The sequence below is a fragment of the Balaenoptera borealis genome, assembly GCF_965194805.1.
Source record: "Balaenoptera borealis genome assembly, chromosome: 19".
Classification (NCBI taxonomy): domain Eukaryota; kingdom Metazoa; phylum Chordata; class Mammalia; order Artiodactyla; family Balaenopteridae; genus Balaenoptera; species Balaenoptera borealis.
In genome coordinates, this window is record NC_138878.1 from 1312967 (window position 1) to 1327624 (window position 14658).

At 63.2% G+C, this 14658-nt stretch overlaps 1 protein-coding gene across 3 annotated transcripts in view; it reads right to left on the reverse strand.

Annotated features, from left to right (window-relative positions):
- The window catches only part of ZFPM1 (zinc finger protein, FOG family member 1), a 69746-nt gene extending 62095 nt beyond the window's left edge, over positions 1-7651 (reverse strand). For 2 of the 3 annotated variants that reach the window (XM_082370086.1, XM_082370082.1), the window contains exon 1: positions 7266-7651. In XM_082370086.1, the coding sequence (XP_082226212.1) occupies positions 7266-7305 (40 nt within the window). In that variant the 5' untranslated portion in view covers positions 7306-7651. The remainder of the gene's footprint in view (positions 1-7265) is intronic. The other variant, XM_082370085.1, reaches the window with a different exon arrangement.
- Between the last annotated feature and the right edge of the window lie 7007 nt (positions 7652-14658).

Genomic DNA, 14658 nt, shown 5'->3' on the forward strand with positions numbered 1-14658 from the left:
GCTCCAGCCCTGGGGTGGGGACCGTGCGGACCAGGAGCACTGGTGCCACAGCCAAGCTTGCACCATGCCGGGTGCAAGGGCAGCCCAGCTCCACGGAGGCTGCGCACCAGTGCCCCATCACCTCTTTTACGGGAGGGGAAACCACGGCTCCACAGCCGGCAGGCCCAGGGGAGGCAGATGGAGGGACAGGAGGTAGAGGGGAGGGGCCAATCTGTGCCCCAGCTCTGGCCCAAGGTCAGCCACCGCATTCCTGCCCCAGCGGGCGCTGCCTTCTCCTGAACAGGAGACTGGGGGGAGGGAGGAGGGAGGGGAGGCGGGGAGGAGCTGGGCCCAAGAGGCCCTGGGAGGACACAGGATGACTCAGGAGGGCAGGACAGGTGACTGGGGGGCTGAGTAGGCACTGCCCAGAGAAACCTCGGCCCTCCTCTGGGGTCCACAGACCCAGCTCCTGGATCACAAGTTCTCGAGCATGTTACTGTCTCCCAGGGCCTCAGTTTTCTTGCCTGTAAAATGGGGCAACAACGATGATGATCATAACAGCAGGTAAGACCCTTGGGCAGGAAAGGGACTGATGGGGCCTAGGCCCACCCCGCCTAAGGTGCAGTCAGGGCACCCGGCCCACGACTCCCTCCCTCTTCAAAAACTAACACATGAAGGGGAGGAGGGTGGGAGGCAGGCCTCTGTGTGAAGCGTCCAGCCCTTGGGCCTTCTGGCAAAATGTCAGTAGTGCAACCAGCAGCTCCCAGGGCTGCCACGTCCACCAAGGACGTGACTGTGGGACAGCACTTTACAGTTTGTATCTGGGAATCTCACGGACCCCACATACAAGCCCCAGGAGGGAGGTGCTCTTATTAAGCTTCTGCTTCAAAAGCAGAAACCGAGGCAAGAGAGAGGCCACCTGCCCACAGGGTCACAGCAAGGCCAGGACTCGAGCCACGTGGCAGCCCCCCGCTGCAGTGGCCTCCCGCTCCGGAGACGAGGGCTGGCCTGCAGCCCGGAGCCCTCGGAGGACGGCGCGGGCCTGGATCTCAGAGCTCCCACTCCCTGCTGTGGGGCACCGGGTGGGGATGGAACCCCTGGGGCCCGGAGGGTAAGGTCCCTGTCCTCAGCCCGCCCAGTGGTCCCAGGGACAGCTGGGGTGGGTGGGAGCGACATGCCACCCATCAACCAACAGCCCAGCCCCTATCTCACCTGGGACCTGCCCTGCTCATCACCTTCTGTGTCCCAGCCCCGCGTGAGCACCGGACACAGCCTCTGGGGTAGATGCCGTGTCACGTGTCACCCCCGTTCTACAGATGAGAAAATAGGGAGACGCTCCCTGAGGCCACTCAGCTGGGGGCTGTGGTGCTGGAGTTGAAAGTTGGGGGGCGGGGGGGGGAGGGCAGGCCTCTCTCAGACCCAGACCGCCCTCATCGCCTCCTTGCCTGGAGGCAGGACTCTAGTCCCAGCCTCCTGATGTCTTCAAAACCTCATTTGCAAAATGGGGCACTGGACTGGGATGTGCCCATTGAACCAGTGGGCAAACTGAGGCAGAGAGGGGCCGCCCACACTGATGCTGCCTGGGGACCCTCGGCAAGCCGCCGTTCCTTTCCAGGCCTCCAGCTCCTCCTCTGTGAAATGGGCACAGGAACACAGGAGGTCCTGGGGTCCTCTCACTGGGCTGCCCGACCCCACAGCCCCTCAACTCTGGGCTGGCTTGGTCCAAACCCATCCAGAGCTCAGGCGGGGAGGTGAGGGGTGGGTGGGGGACAGAGGAACATCACTGACAACTCCCCAGTGCAGCCCCTCCTCTCTGACGAGGAAACCGCAGCCCGGAGAGGGCAAGCAACGTGCGCAGTTTGCACAGCCCGGGCACCTGCCTGGGAAGCTGTAGCTGGAATGGCTGGAGGCGAAGGCCAGCCACGAAGAGGAGTGACGGGAGGGGGGTAGGTTGCGGGGCCCACTTCCTAGGCAGGGTCCTTGCATGTGCTTTACTCTCTGGGGACAGCTTGGGAAAAGGGATTTGTCCATCACAGATAAGCTGGAAACCACAGATCTAACTTGACCGATGGACCACAAAGATATTGTTGAGGACGAGGACGAGGAGGAGGATGGGGATGCTGGCAGCTGTCTGAGAAGATGTGTATTTCCCGTCCGTGCTCACAGCTGTGCTCAGGGACCACCAGTGTCAGCACCCCCATTCTGCAGATGGGGAAACCGAGGCAAAGGCACTGAGGCTGGAAGGGGCTGAAAGAAGCCAGAGAGAAACCCTCCAAGTCTCGGCTTGAACCCAGGCCCTGGTGAGGGGGCAGCCCTGACGGGAGCCTGCTCTCCCCTCCTCACGGGGACATGTGCACTGCAGCCTGAAGGCGGCTGAGCCCTTACCCACGGGGCCATCCGCCTCCTGCTGCCAAAGCCGAGGACATGGAGGCACAGGGCCGACTCTGCAGGTGTTGCTGCCCCCTCTCCTGCAACCCTCTCGGTCCAGGCCACTCCTGCCTGGGTAGGGAACAGAGAGTGAACGTGTGATGGCGGCCTCAGTCTCCCCGTCCGTGAAATGGGGACAGGGGCCATGGGGCAGCGCCAGGAAGATCCAAGGGTATGGGGGCCGGTGGCAGGAGCCCAGCCAGGCACCCGGGCCCGGGGCTACGGGGTTGGCGACAGCGGCTGGCGACGCAACAGCTGCCTCCAGGAGAGGGCCTGTCGATGGCAGATAGTCCGCCCGGGAGTGTTATTCCCGAGCCCGGCAAGCCCCAGGAACGTCTGGTTGGCATAGAAACAGGAGATAAGGGGTACAATTAATGGCATCGTGTTCCCTCCTCCTTTCTTCCCCAACTGACCCATTTAAATCCCTGGCGGTGCTGGTGCCATGCTGGGCTCCCAGTGACCTCTGGGGAGGGGCTGGCTAGGTGGGCGGGATGAGACTGGGGCTCAGGGCCCTGGCAGGGCTGGATGAAGCCTCCTGGGACCCCACCCTCCTACCCTGCGCAGAAACATCTCAGGAAGGAGGTCACAGGAGACTTGGCAAGGGCAGGGCTGGGGAAAGACCCCTGGGCACCTGTGCTCCCAGAGGCCCATTTCACAGGTGTGGAGACTGAGGCTGGGGAAGCCCAGGGGCAGACAAAGGCAAGAGACTGTGGGAAAGCAGCGTGATGTTCGCAGCAGGGCCAGACTGCCTGCCTTCCAACTCTGGCTGTCACTTTCTTGGGTGAGAAACTTAACTTCTCTGTGCTTCGGTTTCCCCAAGATATAAACGGTAAGAACAGGACCTGCCTTAAGATAACACATGGCCTGGCACAGAGTGAGCCCCGTGAGTATTAGCTACTATTGATATCATTATTACTATCTAACGAGCAAATGAGCCGTCTGTCTTCCCTCAGGCCCAAGAATGCAGGAAAACCAGCGTGAAGGCCCAGCCTCAGGGCCTGAGAGCTCGGGGCCCCAGCCGCTGCCCACCAGAGCTCTGCTCAAGGCCAGGTTCAGGGAATGGGGGCTGGGAGCCAGTCTCTGCATCTCTAAGGCCCTGGTCCCTGGCTCACTGTAGCTTGGCCCCCATGCCCCCAGGGCTCTGAGGAGGGGGCGGAGGCCAGCTGAGGGCAGCCACGGTGCCCGTCCACCCCTCGGTTGGCAGGCAAGGTCACACCTGATTTCCAGAGAGGGGAAACTGAGGCTGCGGAAGGCACAGCCACCTGCTCATGGGGCTCGAGTTACAGGCAGCCGGGTTGCCAAAGCCCCATCTTTCCTTGCTTCTCTGCCATCACAGTGGGGTGGTGGGTACTGCAAGGTGACCCCTGGGAACCAGGCAGATTCCCAGGAGCCTCCCACACCTGGAAGGGGGAGGCGCATCGCTCTGTGCAGATAATCCCTCTCAAGTTCATAAAAACTCAAAGACCACCTCATCCCCCTTCCGGCCCAACCCAGTCTCTCTTCGGAACTGGCCCTCACCAGACGGCACTGTCAGCCTCCAGGTGGGCGTCCGGCTGCTGGCGAGAGCGGGCAGGTGGCTTAAAGCTCGGAGTGAATGAGTCATCCTGTGGCCACCAATAATTTGCTTAATCAAGCTCTGAGAACGTGTGAAAAACACCTCCATCTGCAATGGAGCAGCTGTTAGGGCTGGGACTTCTTCCGGGAGCCCCTTGCCTGGCTGGCCTCGATTTCCACTTGGCATCTGGAGCCATGGTCCCCAGGGGCCCTCCCACTGCAAAAGGGCTCTGTGGTCCCCTCAGCATCCCCAGTCTGACCTGGGGGCTTGTTCCTGCCCCCACTGTCCAGAGTTGGAAACTGAGGCTAGCCCACTGTCCCTGGAGGCACCCCCAACAGCTGGCCTCTTCCTGAGCCCCGCTGGAGGTCCCCCCTTGCAGGCAGTGCCCCATCTGCCCCCACCGCCCCGTTTTCCGCACTGCTCTCAGCCAGCCCCTGGTCAGCTCACCCCTCCCCTGGCTCCCCAGGGCAGTGGCTAAGACCCAGTACTTGCATTCAGCAAGTGCTCAGGGAAGACCTGCTGAGTGAATCAAGGCAGGTCTGAGCAGACCTTCCCTTCTGATTTGGGGGACCTGCTCAAAAAGATGCCAGCACACTGTGTTCCCCCCAACCTCAGCTCAGCAGCAGAAGCCACTTTGACTCTTTTTTCAAGAAAACTCCAAGCAGGTTACACTTACCACTTGCCAGGAAGAACACCAACCCCAACTTGATTCAAGGCGGAAAACACCCTCTCTCCTTCTGGAGGTGACAACCTTGACTCTGGCTATCTCACACCATCTAATAGGAATCAGGGCTGGGTGTCCTCCCTCCCCTCCTCCCCGCTCCTGGCCGGTGCAAAGTCAGTTTTCTTTCATTTTGACGGACTGTACCACCCGCAGGGGGAGGATCAACTTCCTGGCAATGAAGTGTGTTTGGGATGAAAACTCGCCCAAACGGACCCAGGCACGCACGCCCCTCCACCCCTCCCCGGCAGGTCGGAGGCCCCCCACTCGCCCCAGCCGCGACGCCCCCACGCTGTTGTTGCCTCGGACCCGGCGGGGCCTGGTGGCCATAGATAAGGACTCTTATCGCCTTGGGAGATCGCCATCCGGCCGACCGGCCCGGCGCTTATCTGAGCTCACATCGACCCGGGCGGGAGGAAACCTCGGCGGGCCAGGGCGCCGGGGGTCCCGAGCTGCGCTCCGCCCCGCGCTCCCCGCCAGCGCGGCCCGGCCTATCGTCGCAGCCATCTGGCCGGCCAAGGCCGCGCTCCCGCCTCGCCCTCCCCCGCTCCCACGTTTGAAGTTAATAAATGGGAGCGCCTATCGCCGCCGCCATCGGTTGTGCGCCTTATCAGCGCGGCACATCTATCTCTGAGCAGAACAAAAGGCGCACAGAGGCGCGGGCAGCTGCGCCCCGGCTTTGGTGGGGGCCCGGGGGGGGGGCGGCGGCCCCAAGCGCTCGGGCCCCTCCCCTCCACACCCGCGGCCTGGTCGCAGGTGAGGCCAGAGCGGCGGGCACACAGCCGCCAGGGCCCTACGCACAGCCGCGGGCAGAGGGCGGGCGTGCGGGCGCCGCCGCTTGGTGACAATCAGCGCTCGCATCTTAACGCGCCAAGATCTGCCAGGGTGAGGAGGCGCCCGGGGCCGCGGGCTGAAGGGAGGGTGCCCCGGCCCCGCCTCCCAGGGCCGGCCCCCTCCCCAGCCCGGTTCCCGGGCGCGCTGAAGGTGGACAGCGGGGGCTCGCCCTCGCGCCCGCTTTGGTCCCTGTCCCCAACATGCACCGCTCGGTCGACCCAGCTGAGCCCGGGCGCTCACTCCGCTTTGGGCCTTATCGGCTCTGGCGATCGGCTTCCAACCTGCGATCTCCCTGCCCGCGCTATCTGCATTTCTCATCACGATGAAACACATACACACGCACACACGAGAACAGATCGAACAGAGGCGCACAGGGGAGGAGGGGAAAAAGAAACCAGAGAACCAGCGCAGATCGGGACCTGTGGGTGGTTTTAATACTTGAGTTGACTTGATAGAAGGCGACTTTCGGAAAACAGGTCCCGCTTGCACATTGAGGAGTCGGGTTACGGGAACTCGGATTCATGCTTGCCTTCCCCCTCTCTGGGACCTCGGGAGTAGACACTCCCCCAAGAGCATGCACACAGGGTTCTGGTGGCAATGGTCATGTGGACAGAAGAGGCAGTGCGGGGGAACATGGGGCTGGGCAGTGGTCTGGCCCCCTCTTCGCCTCCTGGGCAGCCCCAACGACCTGCTGGTCTGGCTGGGCAGATGTGGCCCCGCACTCTGGCCCTGGCAGCAGAGGCGCGAAGTTATTATTGGCGTGGGGTGGGGAGCCGTGCTTCCTGTGCACTGCCCTCTCTCTCCCTGCTCAGGCAGCCGAGTGGCCCCAAGAGTACGGGGCGCTCTTATCTCGGGGGGGCATCATCAGTGTGGACACAGCAGCTGCCTGCCCCCCTCCCCCACCGGGGGAGTGGCCTGAGGGCCAGACGGGTGAGACACTTGGACGCGTGCGGAGGCGACCCTGGCCCAGGACTGAGTCCCAGGAGACCCCTCCCCGACTAGGAGCAGCCCCTCGGCTAGAGGGTGTGTGTGACCGCGAGCCACCCAGCGCACAGCGCCCCTGCAGTCCTGGCTGGGACACAGGGAGGGGAGGACCTCCAGGAGGCTGTCCCCGGGCAGGGAAGGCTCGAGTTCGAGACCCAGAGACAGGGCTGGAGCCCAGCGCGTGGGCTGCGGTAGCTACACCTCCACCCCCCAAGCCAGGCGGCTCTGCAAGACAGCAGGAGTGGGGGTGGGCGCCGGCGGGTCTCCGCCACTTGGCCGTGCACTTCCACGCGCCCCGGGTGCCCCCTCTCCCTCCCAGGTCTCTCTCTTTCTCTCTCTAGATACAAAGCCTGGGAGAGTCAACCGCGCGAGATAAGATCACAATTTCAGCCCGTCCCGACAGAGCGATCTTATCAGGATGGGACTTGCAGAATGGAATATTTTAAACTTTATCTGAGCCCAGATCGGGCCGCCTTATCGCCGCACTATCTCGGGGGATGCGGGGGAGGGGCAGGCCGCGAGGTGGCCGCGCCCCCAGCAACCCCGTTCCGGCCCTCTGGGCGGACACCCCCACCAGGCGGGACCCCCGGTGCCGGTGACGAGACGCGGGGGACCGGCCCGCCAGCGGAGATTAGATTACGGCGCGCTTGGCACACAGCGCGGGGGGCGCGGCGCGGGGTGAAGGTCGCGGGCGCCGCGGGCAGAGCGGGGCAGACCGGGGGCGGACCGGCGGGGGTCGGGGCCGGCGGGCAAAGTTTGACTCACGCTTAATCTGCCGGGGGTTGCTCTGTTTCCTCCTGGACATGTCTCCGGCGCCGCGCGCCCTCGTGGCGGCCGCCTCTAGCCCCTGGCGGGCGGCGGCGGGCGGCGGGGGCGCGGCGGGGCCGCGGGGCGGCTCATGCCCCCGGCCCCTGGGCTCCGCGGCCGCCCCGGCCCGCGCCCCCAGCCCGCCGCGTCCGGCCCGGCGCCGCTGCGGAGGCCGGAGGCTCGGCCCTGCTGTGCGGCCGCGCGGACCGCCGGGGCCGGCGGGCGGCGGGCTGCTGCCGGCTCCTCCGCCTCAGCGCAGACGCCGCCGCCGCCGCCGCTCGGCTCTTCTCAATGGAACCTGCGGGCAGCGCGCGGCGAACCGGGCGGCCTCGGCCCGGGAGCTCGGGGCGTGCGGGAGGGGCGTCCGCGTCACGGCGCCGCGCCTCCGGGCCCGCCCCCACCGCTGGCCCCGCCCCCAGCGCCGCGGCCTCGCCCCGCCTGCACAGAGTTGGCCCGCCCCCGGGCGGATCTTGTTACCTCGCGGCCCTGGCCCCGCCCCGCCCCGCCCCGCCCCGCCGCCCTGGCCCGCCCCTGGACTGGCCCTGCTTCCTCGCCGCAATGGCCCCGCCCCGCCTGCTGGCCCCGCCCCCAGAGAGCTGAACCCGCCCCCGGCCCTGGGTAGACCTGTGGCCTCCTCGACTACTCCTTCGGCCCTGCTGCTTTGTCCCCTGACCCGGCTCAGACTCGGCGACCCAAGGCACCCCGCCGCCCCGCGTCCGGCCGGGCTCCAGACCTCTCTGGACCCGCCCCCACCGGCACAGCTGCAGCTCCGCCCCCAGCCTGACCTGACCTGGTTCGGTCCCTGGACACCGAAGCCCCGCCCAGACCACGCCCCAAAGCCATGGCTCCGACCTCCACCGCCCATGACTCCGCCCCCCGCTCTGTAACTCCGCCTCCAGGGCCTCGGTCCCGCCCAGAACCTCTGGGCTCTGCGACCACCCTCCTCGGCCCGCGGGATGGGGGACAGTGAGGGCCGGGTCAGGAAGCACGAGGCGTTGACGCCCCACATTGCCTTGGACCAGATTTGGGGTTTGGAGCCGGCTCAGGCAGGGTGCGGCTTCTGCCCAAGACTGCGATGGAAGCGGCATCCCTGGGGTTCGCCACCTCCGGTGGCTGCAGCCCCAAGTGGAGAGTGGGGGACTTCGGGTCCTCCTCCCTTGGGCTCAGATATGGCTGGAAGTCGGGGGGAGGGGTGGCGTAGAAGCCAGCGGCCTGTGCCTGCTCCCCAGCAGCCCCCAGGCGTTGCCCCTCTGGGCCTCTCCTCCCCCGGCCGTGCCTCTTCAGGGCGCCCCTGCTGGAGGCCCGAGAAGAAGGCCCTTCCGAGGGCTGAGCGAACCCCCAAGCCCCCTCCCCGCCTGGAACAGTCAGAAGGGAGCGAGGTCAGTACTGCCTGTTCCAGCCATGGCCACGGAGACCGAGCCTTCTGTTCTTTGGGATATGTTCATGGGATCCCAGAGGCCCCCCATTTTCCAGGGAGGCTCAAAGTCATACACCATTAGAGTTGTCCCTGGGGGCTCAAGTGTATTCTTTTAACATTCTTGGCCTGCATTTGGTGCCTGCCCCCACCCCCCATATTCACAAGAAATAGGAAGTGAGCAGGGCCCAGGGGCTAATGGGAAGACCTTTGCAAACAGGACACCTGGATGCCTGTCCAGAAAGCTGGGCCCACCCACCTGATGGCAGATAATCATCACAACTGTCACATGTGGAGGCTGGCTAGGTACTGAGTACTCTGCCTGTGAGACCCCCCTCATTCTGACTCCTGTTACCTTTGCCCCTGCCCCACGGAAGAGGAAAAGGTTGCCCCCAGAACCTGGGCACTCTCCCCTGCCCTACTGCTGCTCCCAGGAGGGCAGGAGATTGGCAGGCAGGGCAGAAGGTTGAGGTCTACCCCAGGACCAGCCACTGCCACTGGACAGACAAGAACACTAGGGCCGGGAGGCCAAGAGACCTGTCTGGGGTCATGTGGTCACCAGCTCTTCCCACCCCCTGTCCAGGGCCAAGGGGTACAGCCTTCCTAGAGTTACCCGGTGCTGCACCCCTCCTCTGGGGAGCATGGGGCCCATGGATGGCTGGTTCACTCGGCCCAGGGCTCCCACATGTTTGTCAACTGGACAAGGGGCCCCACCTGTCTGGGTTTCTCATTGGGCCTGCTGCCTTCCCAAAAGAGGGCCTCTTTACAGGATGGGAACCTCACAGTCAGGCAGTCAGGGGGATTCCTGGAGGAGGCGGCCACGGGCTGGACCTGTGCTGGGCTTGAGGCTCCATGCATAGCAAGTGACGCCCAGGTTGGTACTGCTGGAATGCCTGGAGGTCTGTGTTGAGGAGGGTTCTGAGGGTCAGCAGGTGAAGGAGAACCACGATCAATTAGTGATGTCTGTCTAGGGTGCAGGAGGAAGAGAGTGGCAGGACTTTGGCCACTTCAGGCTCTGAGAGGAGAGACACACCCCAGTTGCCCAGGGACTTAGAGGCAGAGGCAGGTCCTGCTGACCAGGATCCACTAAATCATTCTCAGGGCTCAGTGGAAAATGAAAATGTGGGGCCCCTTGTTCAAAAATTAAGAATTTCCGGGCAGCAACAGAAGAGCCTTAAACCAAGTGCAGGGCTCTGTGCACCTGCGTGGGTCAAGTGCCCATCAAACGCCATGACAGGGGACTTCCCTGGTGGTGCAGTGGTTAAGAATCCGCCTGCAAATGCAGGGGACACGGGTTCGAGCCCTGGTCTGGTAAGATCCCACATGCTGCGGAGCAACTAAGCCCGTGCGCCACAACTCCTGAGCCCGCGAGCCGCAACTACTGAAGCCTGCGCGCCTAGAGCCCATGCTCCGCAACAAAAGAAGCCACCGCAATGAGAAGGCCGCGCAACGCAACGAAGAGTAGCCCCCGCTCTCCGCAACCAGAGAAGTCCTGCGCGCAGCAACGGAGACCCAACGCACCGAAAATTAAAAATAAATAAATTTATAAAAAACAAACAAACAAAAAAACACGCCATGACAGCCCTGACCCAGGTCCGTGCTGTTTCTGGGGCACTTTGCTTCCATGCTTTGCCCCCTCTGTCTGCCCTGCACGGGGATATTATTACCGCCACCGTACAGATGAGGAAACTCCAGCTTGCTCGTGACCAATGGCGGTGTCACAGGACCTCGCTCACACAGGCCACTACACCCTCAGGGGAGGTCTGTTGATAAGGATGATAAACTGAGGAAAGAGGAGCAAGAAATGCTGTGGAAAGGCAGGCCCGGCTCAGCCCAGAGCAGGAGCGACTGCCTCTGCCTGGGGAAATCAAGGAAGGCTAACTGGAGGAGGTACCATCTCCGTGGGGTTTTGCAGGGGTCCCTGCTCAGATGGGAGAGGGTTCCATCCGGCCACCTGCATCCCCTGTGGGACTGCCAAGATTCACATCCAAACATCACTGGTGGAGAAAACAGAACTGCATTCAGTCCACTTGGGGGTTGGCAACACCCACTATGGAGCTGAGAAGGGCTTGGCGTGGAGCTGGGCTGCCCTGACCACGGCCTGGATGTTTCCTGCTTTGCTGGATCTCAAGGTCTAATAGTCTGGAGGCCTCTCGGGAAGGCTCCAAGGTTGTCTGGGCCTAGGGAAGTCTCCTGGGGATGGCTCTAGGGGCGATGTCATTATCGGCATCACCAGCCTTTTCCAAACCCTTCTTTTGGGCTGGTTCATGGTCTCTCACGATGTCCTTGTGCAACCCTCTGGTGGTCACCCAGGCAGAAAGTGGCAGAGCTGGGCCTAGGACACAGCTTCCAAGGCTGTCGTGGTGGTGATGAAGACTCTGAGGTTCAGAGTGGCCCTACAGCTCAGAAGTGGTGGCACTTCCTGTGACCCCAGGCAGTCGCACTCCAGAGCCCGGGTTCTTAACCCTGGCTGGGCCCCAGGAGAACTGGATTTGAATCTTGGCTCTGCCACATTGGAGGCTGTGACCCTGAGCAAGTCCTTAAGCAATTAGGTCCTTGGCTTCCTCATCTGTAAGTGGGGGCGGGGGGCATGACCCTCAGGGCTCCTGTGGCTCTGGGCTCACGTCTGCTCCACCGCTGCCCTCTGCCCTGTGGGTTGGCAACCGTGGGCCTGGCTCTGCTGATGGGCATGCTCCCTGCTGCCCCGACCCAGGAGGACTGCCCGGGGCCGGGCAGTGGCTGCCGGTGGGGAGGGGGCTGATTGTGGTGCCACCCACGTCCCAGGCTCTGCACTGGTTGCTAGGTGATGACTAAGGGAACCACAGAATGTTCTAGACACTTAAGCTGGACACTGAAGGATGAAGACTGTTCAGGAGAGAGTGGTGGCAGAAGGGCGTTCTCAGCTGAGGGAGGAGCAGATGCACAGGCTGGGGGGGCTGGACAGACTGTGGGGATCGCGTCCCGAGCCCAGGTCAGGTGAGGGGCCTCTGACGGCCAGGCCACACCGTGAGCCCTCTTTCTGCCTCACTGTGCCCCCAGTGTCCCTGACTTCACCTTCTTATAGCTCTGAGAGGCCCTGTGGGGACACTGTTGTCAGCCCAACCCCCGCTCCAAGCTTCCCTTACCTACCACCTTGACCGCTGCTGGATCCCCAGAGCCACTCCTGGCCCCACTACAGGCTGAAGCCAGCGGGGCCTTCCACTAAGCGAATGTGATAACCTCAGGGCCTGCCCTGCCCCACTCTTACCTTCTCCTCTGACCCTCCCTGAATGTGGGTCCCGGTGGCCTGTGGCCACAGGGCCTTTGCACAAGCTGTTCCTGCCACCCGGTGCACCCTTCCCTCCCACTGCCTGGCCCCTTCACCCTTCCTCAGGGAGGTCCTGACTGCTTCCAGACCACATTAGGCCGCTCCTCTCTGGTCCAGCTTGCAGGGGCCAGGTGCCTTTTCTGTGGTACTCAGCACGCTGTTACCTTACGCTTGCAGTGGTATGAGTGAGCTGTGGACGGTTCCTCAGTGCCAGGGCCCGTGCTGAGCACCATCTGCTCACAACAGCTCTCTGAAGAAGGGACGGTTAGAATTCCCATTTGCCAGACAAGGAAACTGAGGCTCAGAGGAGCGAAGTCACTCCCCCAAGGCCGCACAGCAGGTGAGCAGCAGAGCTGAGTCTCCCTAGGGAATCCGCGCCTGCTGCTGCAGAATGGGCCCTGGTGGCTGCATTGGGGGGAAGGGGGCCCAGGCCTCGCTCCCTCCGCTGCTGGTCAGCCCAAGGCCCTGGAGCCACTGGGCAGCTGTGCCAGGGGCCCTCACCGATGCTTGTCAACACCGGCTCTGTGAAGGGTTTAATTAACTTCCTGTTTCAAGGGGGTATAATGAGTTCTAAGCACCACGTGACTCCATAGGGAGGTCAAATGGCAGCGAGGCTGTCAAAATAAATTAAGTTAGGGATCAGAGGCGGCTGCAGGAGGAGCAGGGGAGAAGTCGGGCGATGCCAGTGACAACTAGATGCCGCCTGGGCCACCCTGCGGGGAGGGGAGGGTGTACGGGGGGGTGGGCTGCTGCCCGGGCTGCCCCCGTGGTGGCTGGGACTGGCTCTGGCCTGGGAGATGGGCTCAGGTGGTTCCCTGTCTGATCTCCACCGGCCACCCCTCAGACATCTTGGGGGAGCAGAGAGGAGGGGAATGAGGCTGGACTCCTCCGGGCTCAGCGTTCCTCTCTGAAACCAGCATCTCTAACAAGCTGCACCCTCTGAGACCCCGGGACACAAAGGTTCTTGCCTGGAAACTGTCCTCAGGTATTCGTGAGATCCACCCCTTCATGCAGCTGCCCAGGTGTGGCCCATTTACCAGCCAGGCGCAGACAGGAAATATTATCTGGACATATCCCAATGAAGAGAGTGGGGGTCACGTGGGTTACATCACCAGATAGGAAGCGCACACTTCCTGGTTCGCCCTCCTTCCTTCCTTCCCCCTCCCCCTCCCCTTCCCCCCTCCCCCCACAGACGTGGATTGCGCTCCCACACTAGGCACTGGAGGTACAACTGTGAACAACACACAGGACGCGTCACTCAGGGTCCAGCGGCAGGACAACAGCCAGGACTAAGGAGTGGGCCGTGGGGCACATCAGGTCAAACGTGCTGTTAAATACAGCAGGCTGGGGCCTGGGGCAATGGGGGTGCCGCTGCCATCTTAGCAGGTGGTTAGGGAGGCCACAGAGAAGAGGTGCCATCTGAGCAAAGACCTCAAAGAGGGGAGGGGAGGGAGGGAGCCAAGTGGGCAGCGAGGGGACAGGGTCTGGACAAAGCCAGTGAGCCCCAGCACTTAGGCCTCGGAGGGAGCCCCGAGTGTCAGGGCTGGAAGGGTTTTCGGTGATTGTCGGGCCCATTTAAATAGGCAGGAAGGGACTTCCCTGGTGGCACAGTGGTTAAGAATCTGCCTGCCAGTGCAGGGGACACGGGTTCGAGCCCTGGTCCGGGAAGATCCCACATGCCACAGAGCAACTAAGCCCGTGCGCCACATCTACTGAGCCTGCGCTCTAGAGCCCGCGAGCCACAACTACTGAGCCCGCGTGCCACAACTACTGAAGCCTGCGCGCCTAGAGCCCGTGCTCTGCAACAAGAGAAGCCACCACAATGAGAAGCCCACGCACCACAACGAAGAGTAGCCCCCGCTCGCCGCAACTAGAGAAAGCCTGCGCGCAGCAACGAAGACCCAATGCAGCCAAAAATAAACAAATAAATAAGTTTATAGAAAAAAAAAAAAGGCCCCAGAGGGGCTGGTGATGGGCCTGATGTCTCTGGTCCCTGGTGGTCGCCCTCCTGCCTGGGCCCCAGCAACGGTCCTGGGTCTCTCGGCAGCTGAGACCGAGGTGCCGTGTGTTCAGGCCCAGCTAAACCCTGGGCCCCGGGAGAGCCATCTGCATCCTCTCTCCGCCTGGGGCTCCGGGGAGGAGGCCGGTGGCCTTGAGTTGCAGCCCACAAGGCCATGCCAGCCGGTCAGCAAGGTAGACATTACCCTGTGGGAAGGGGCTGTGGCCTTGAGCTCCCAGGAGGGCGGAAAGTAGCAATGCCCCAAAGGCTCGGCATGGCCACAGCAGCGGGACCTCAGGCCAACTGCCCACCCCCCAGACAGGCAGAGACATGCGGTCTGGGGAGACGCAGCCTCAGGCTCAATTCTAGAGCCCACCCGCGGCACGTTCGCAGGTGACGTGGACAGGACCCACGGCCTCCAACTCCTGTCCCCGCACGGGAGGTGCTTGGATGGACCCTGGTGACGAGGATCCAGCCCTTCCCTGGAGGCCCTTTGCACCTCTGAGGCCTTCTCTGTGGGACCCTGTACATGCGGATTCTTCCGCCTGTGTGAGCGTGGCCGTCTACACACTCTGTGTGAGCGTGGCCGTCTACACACTCTCCCTGGGAGACCGGATTCTCTGAGCCTAGC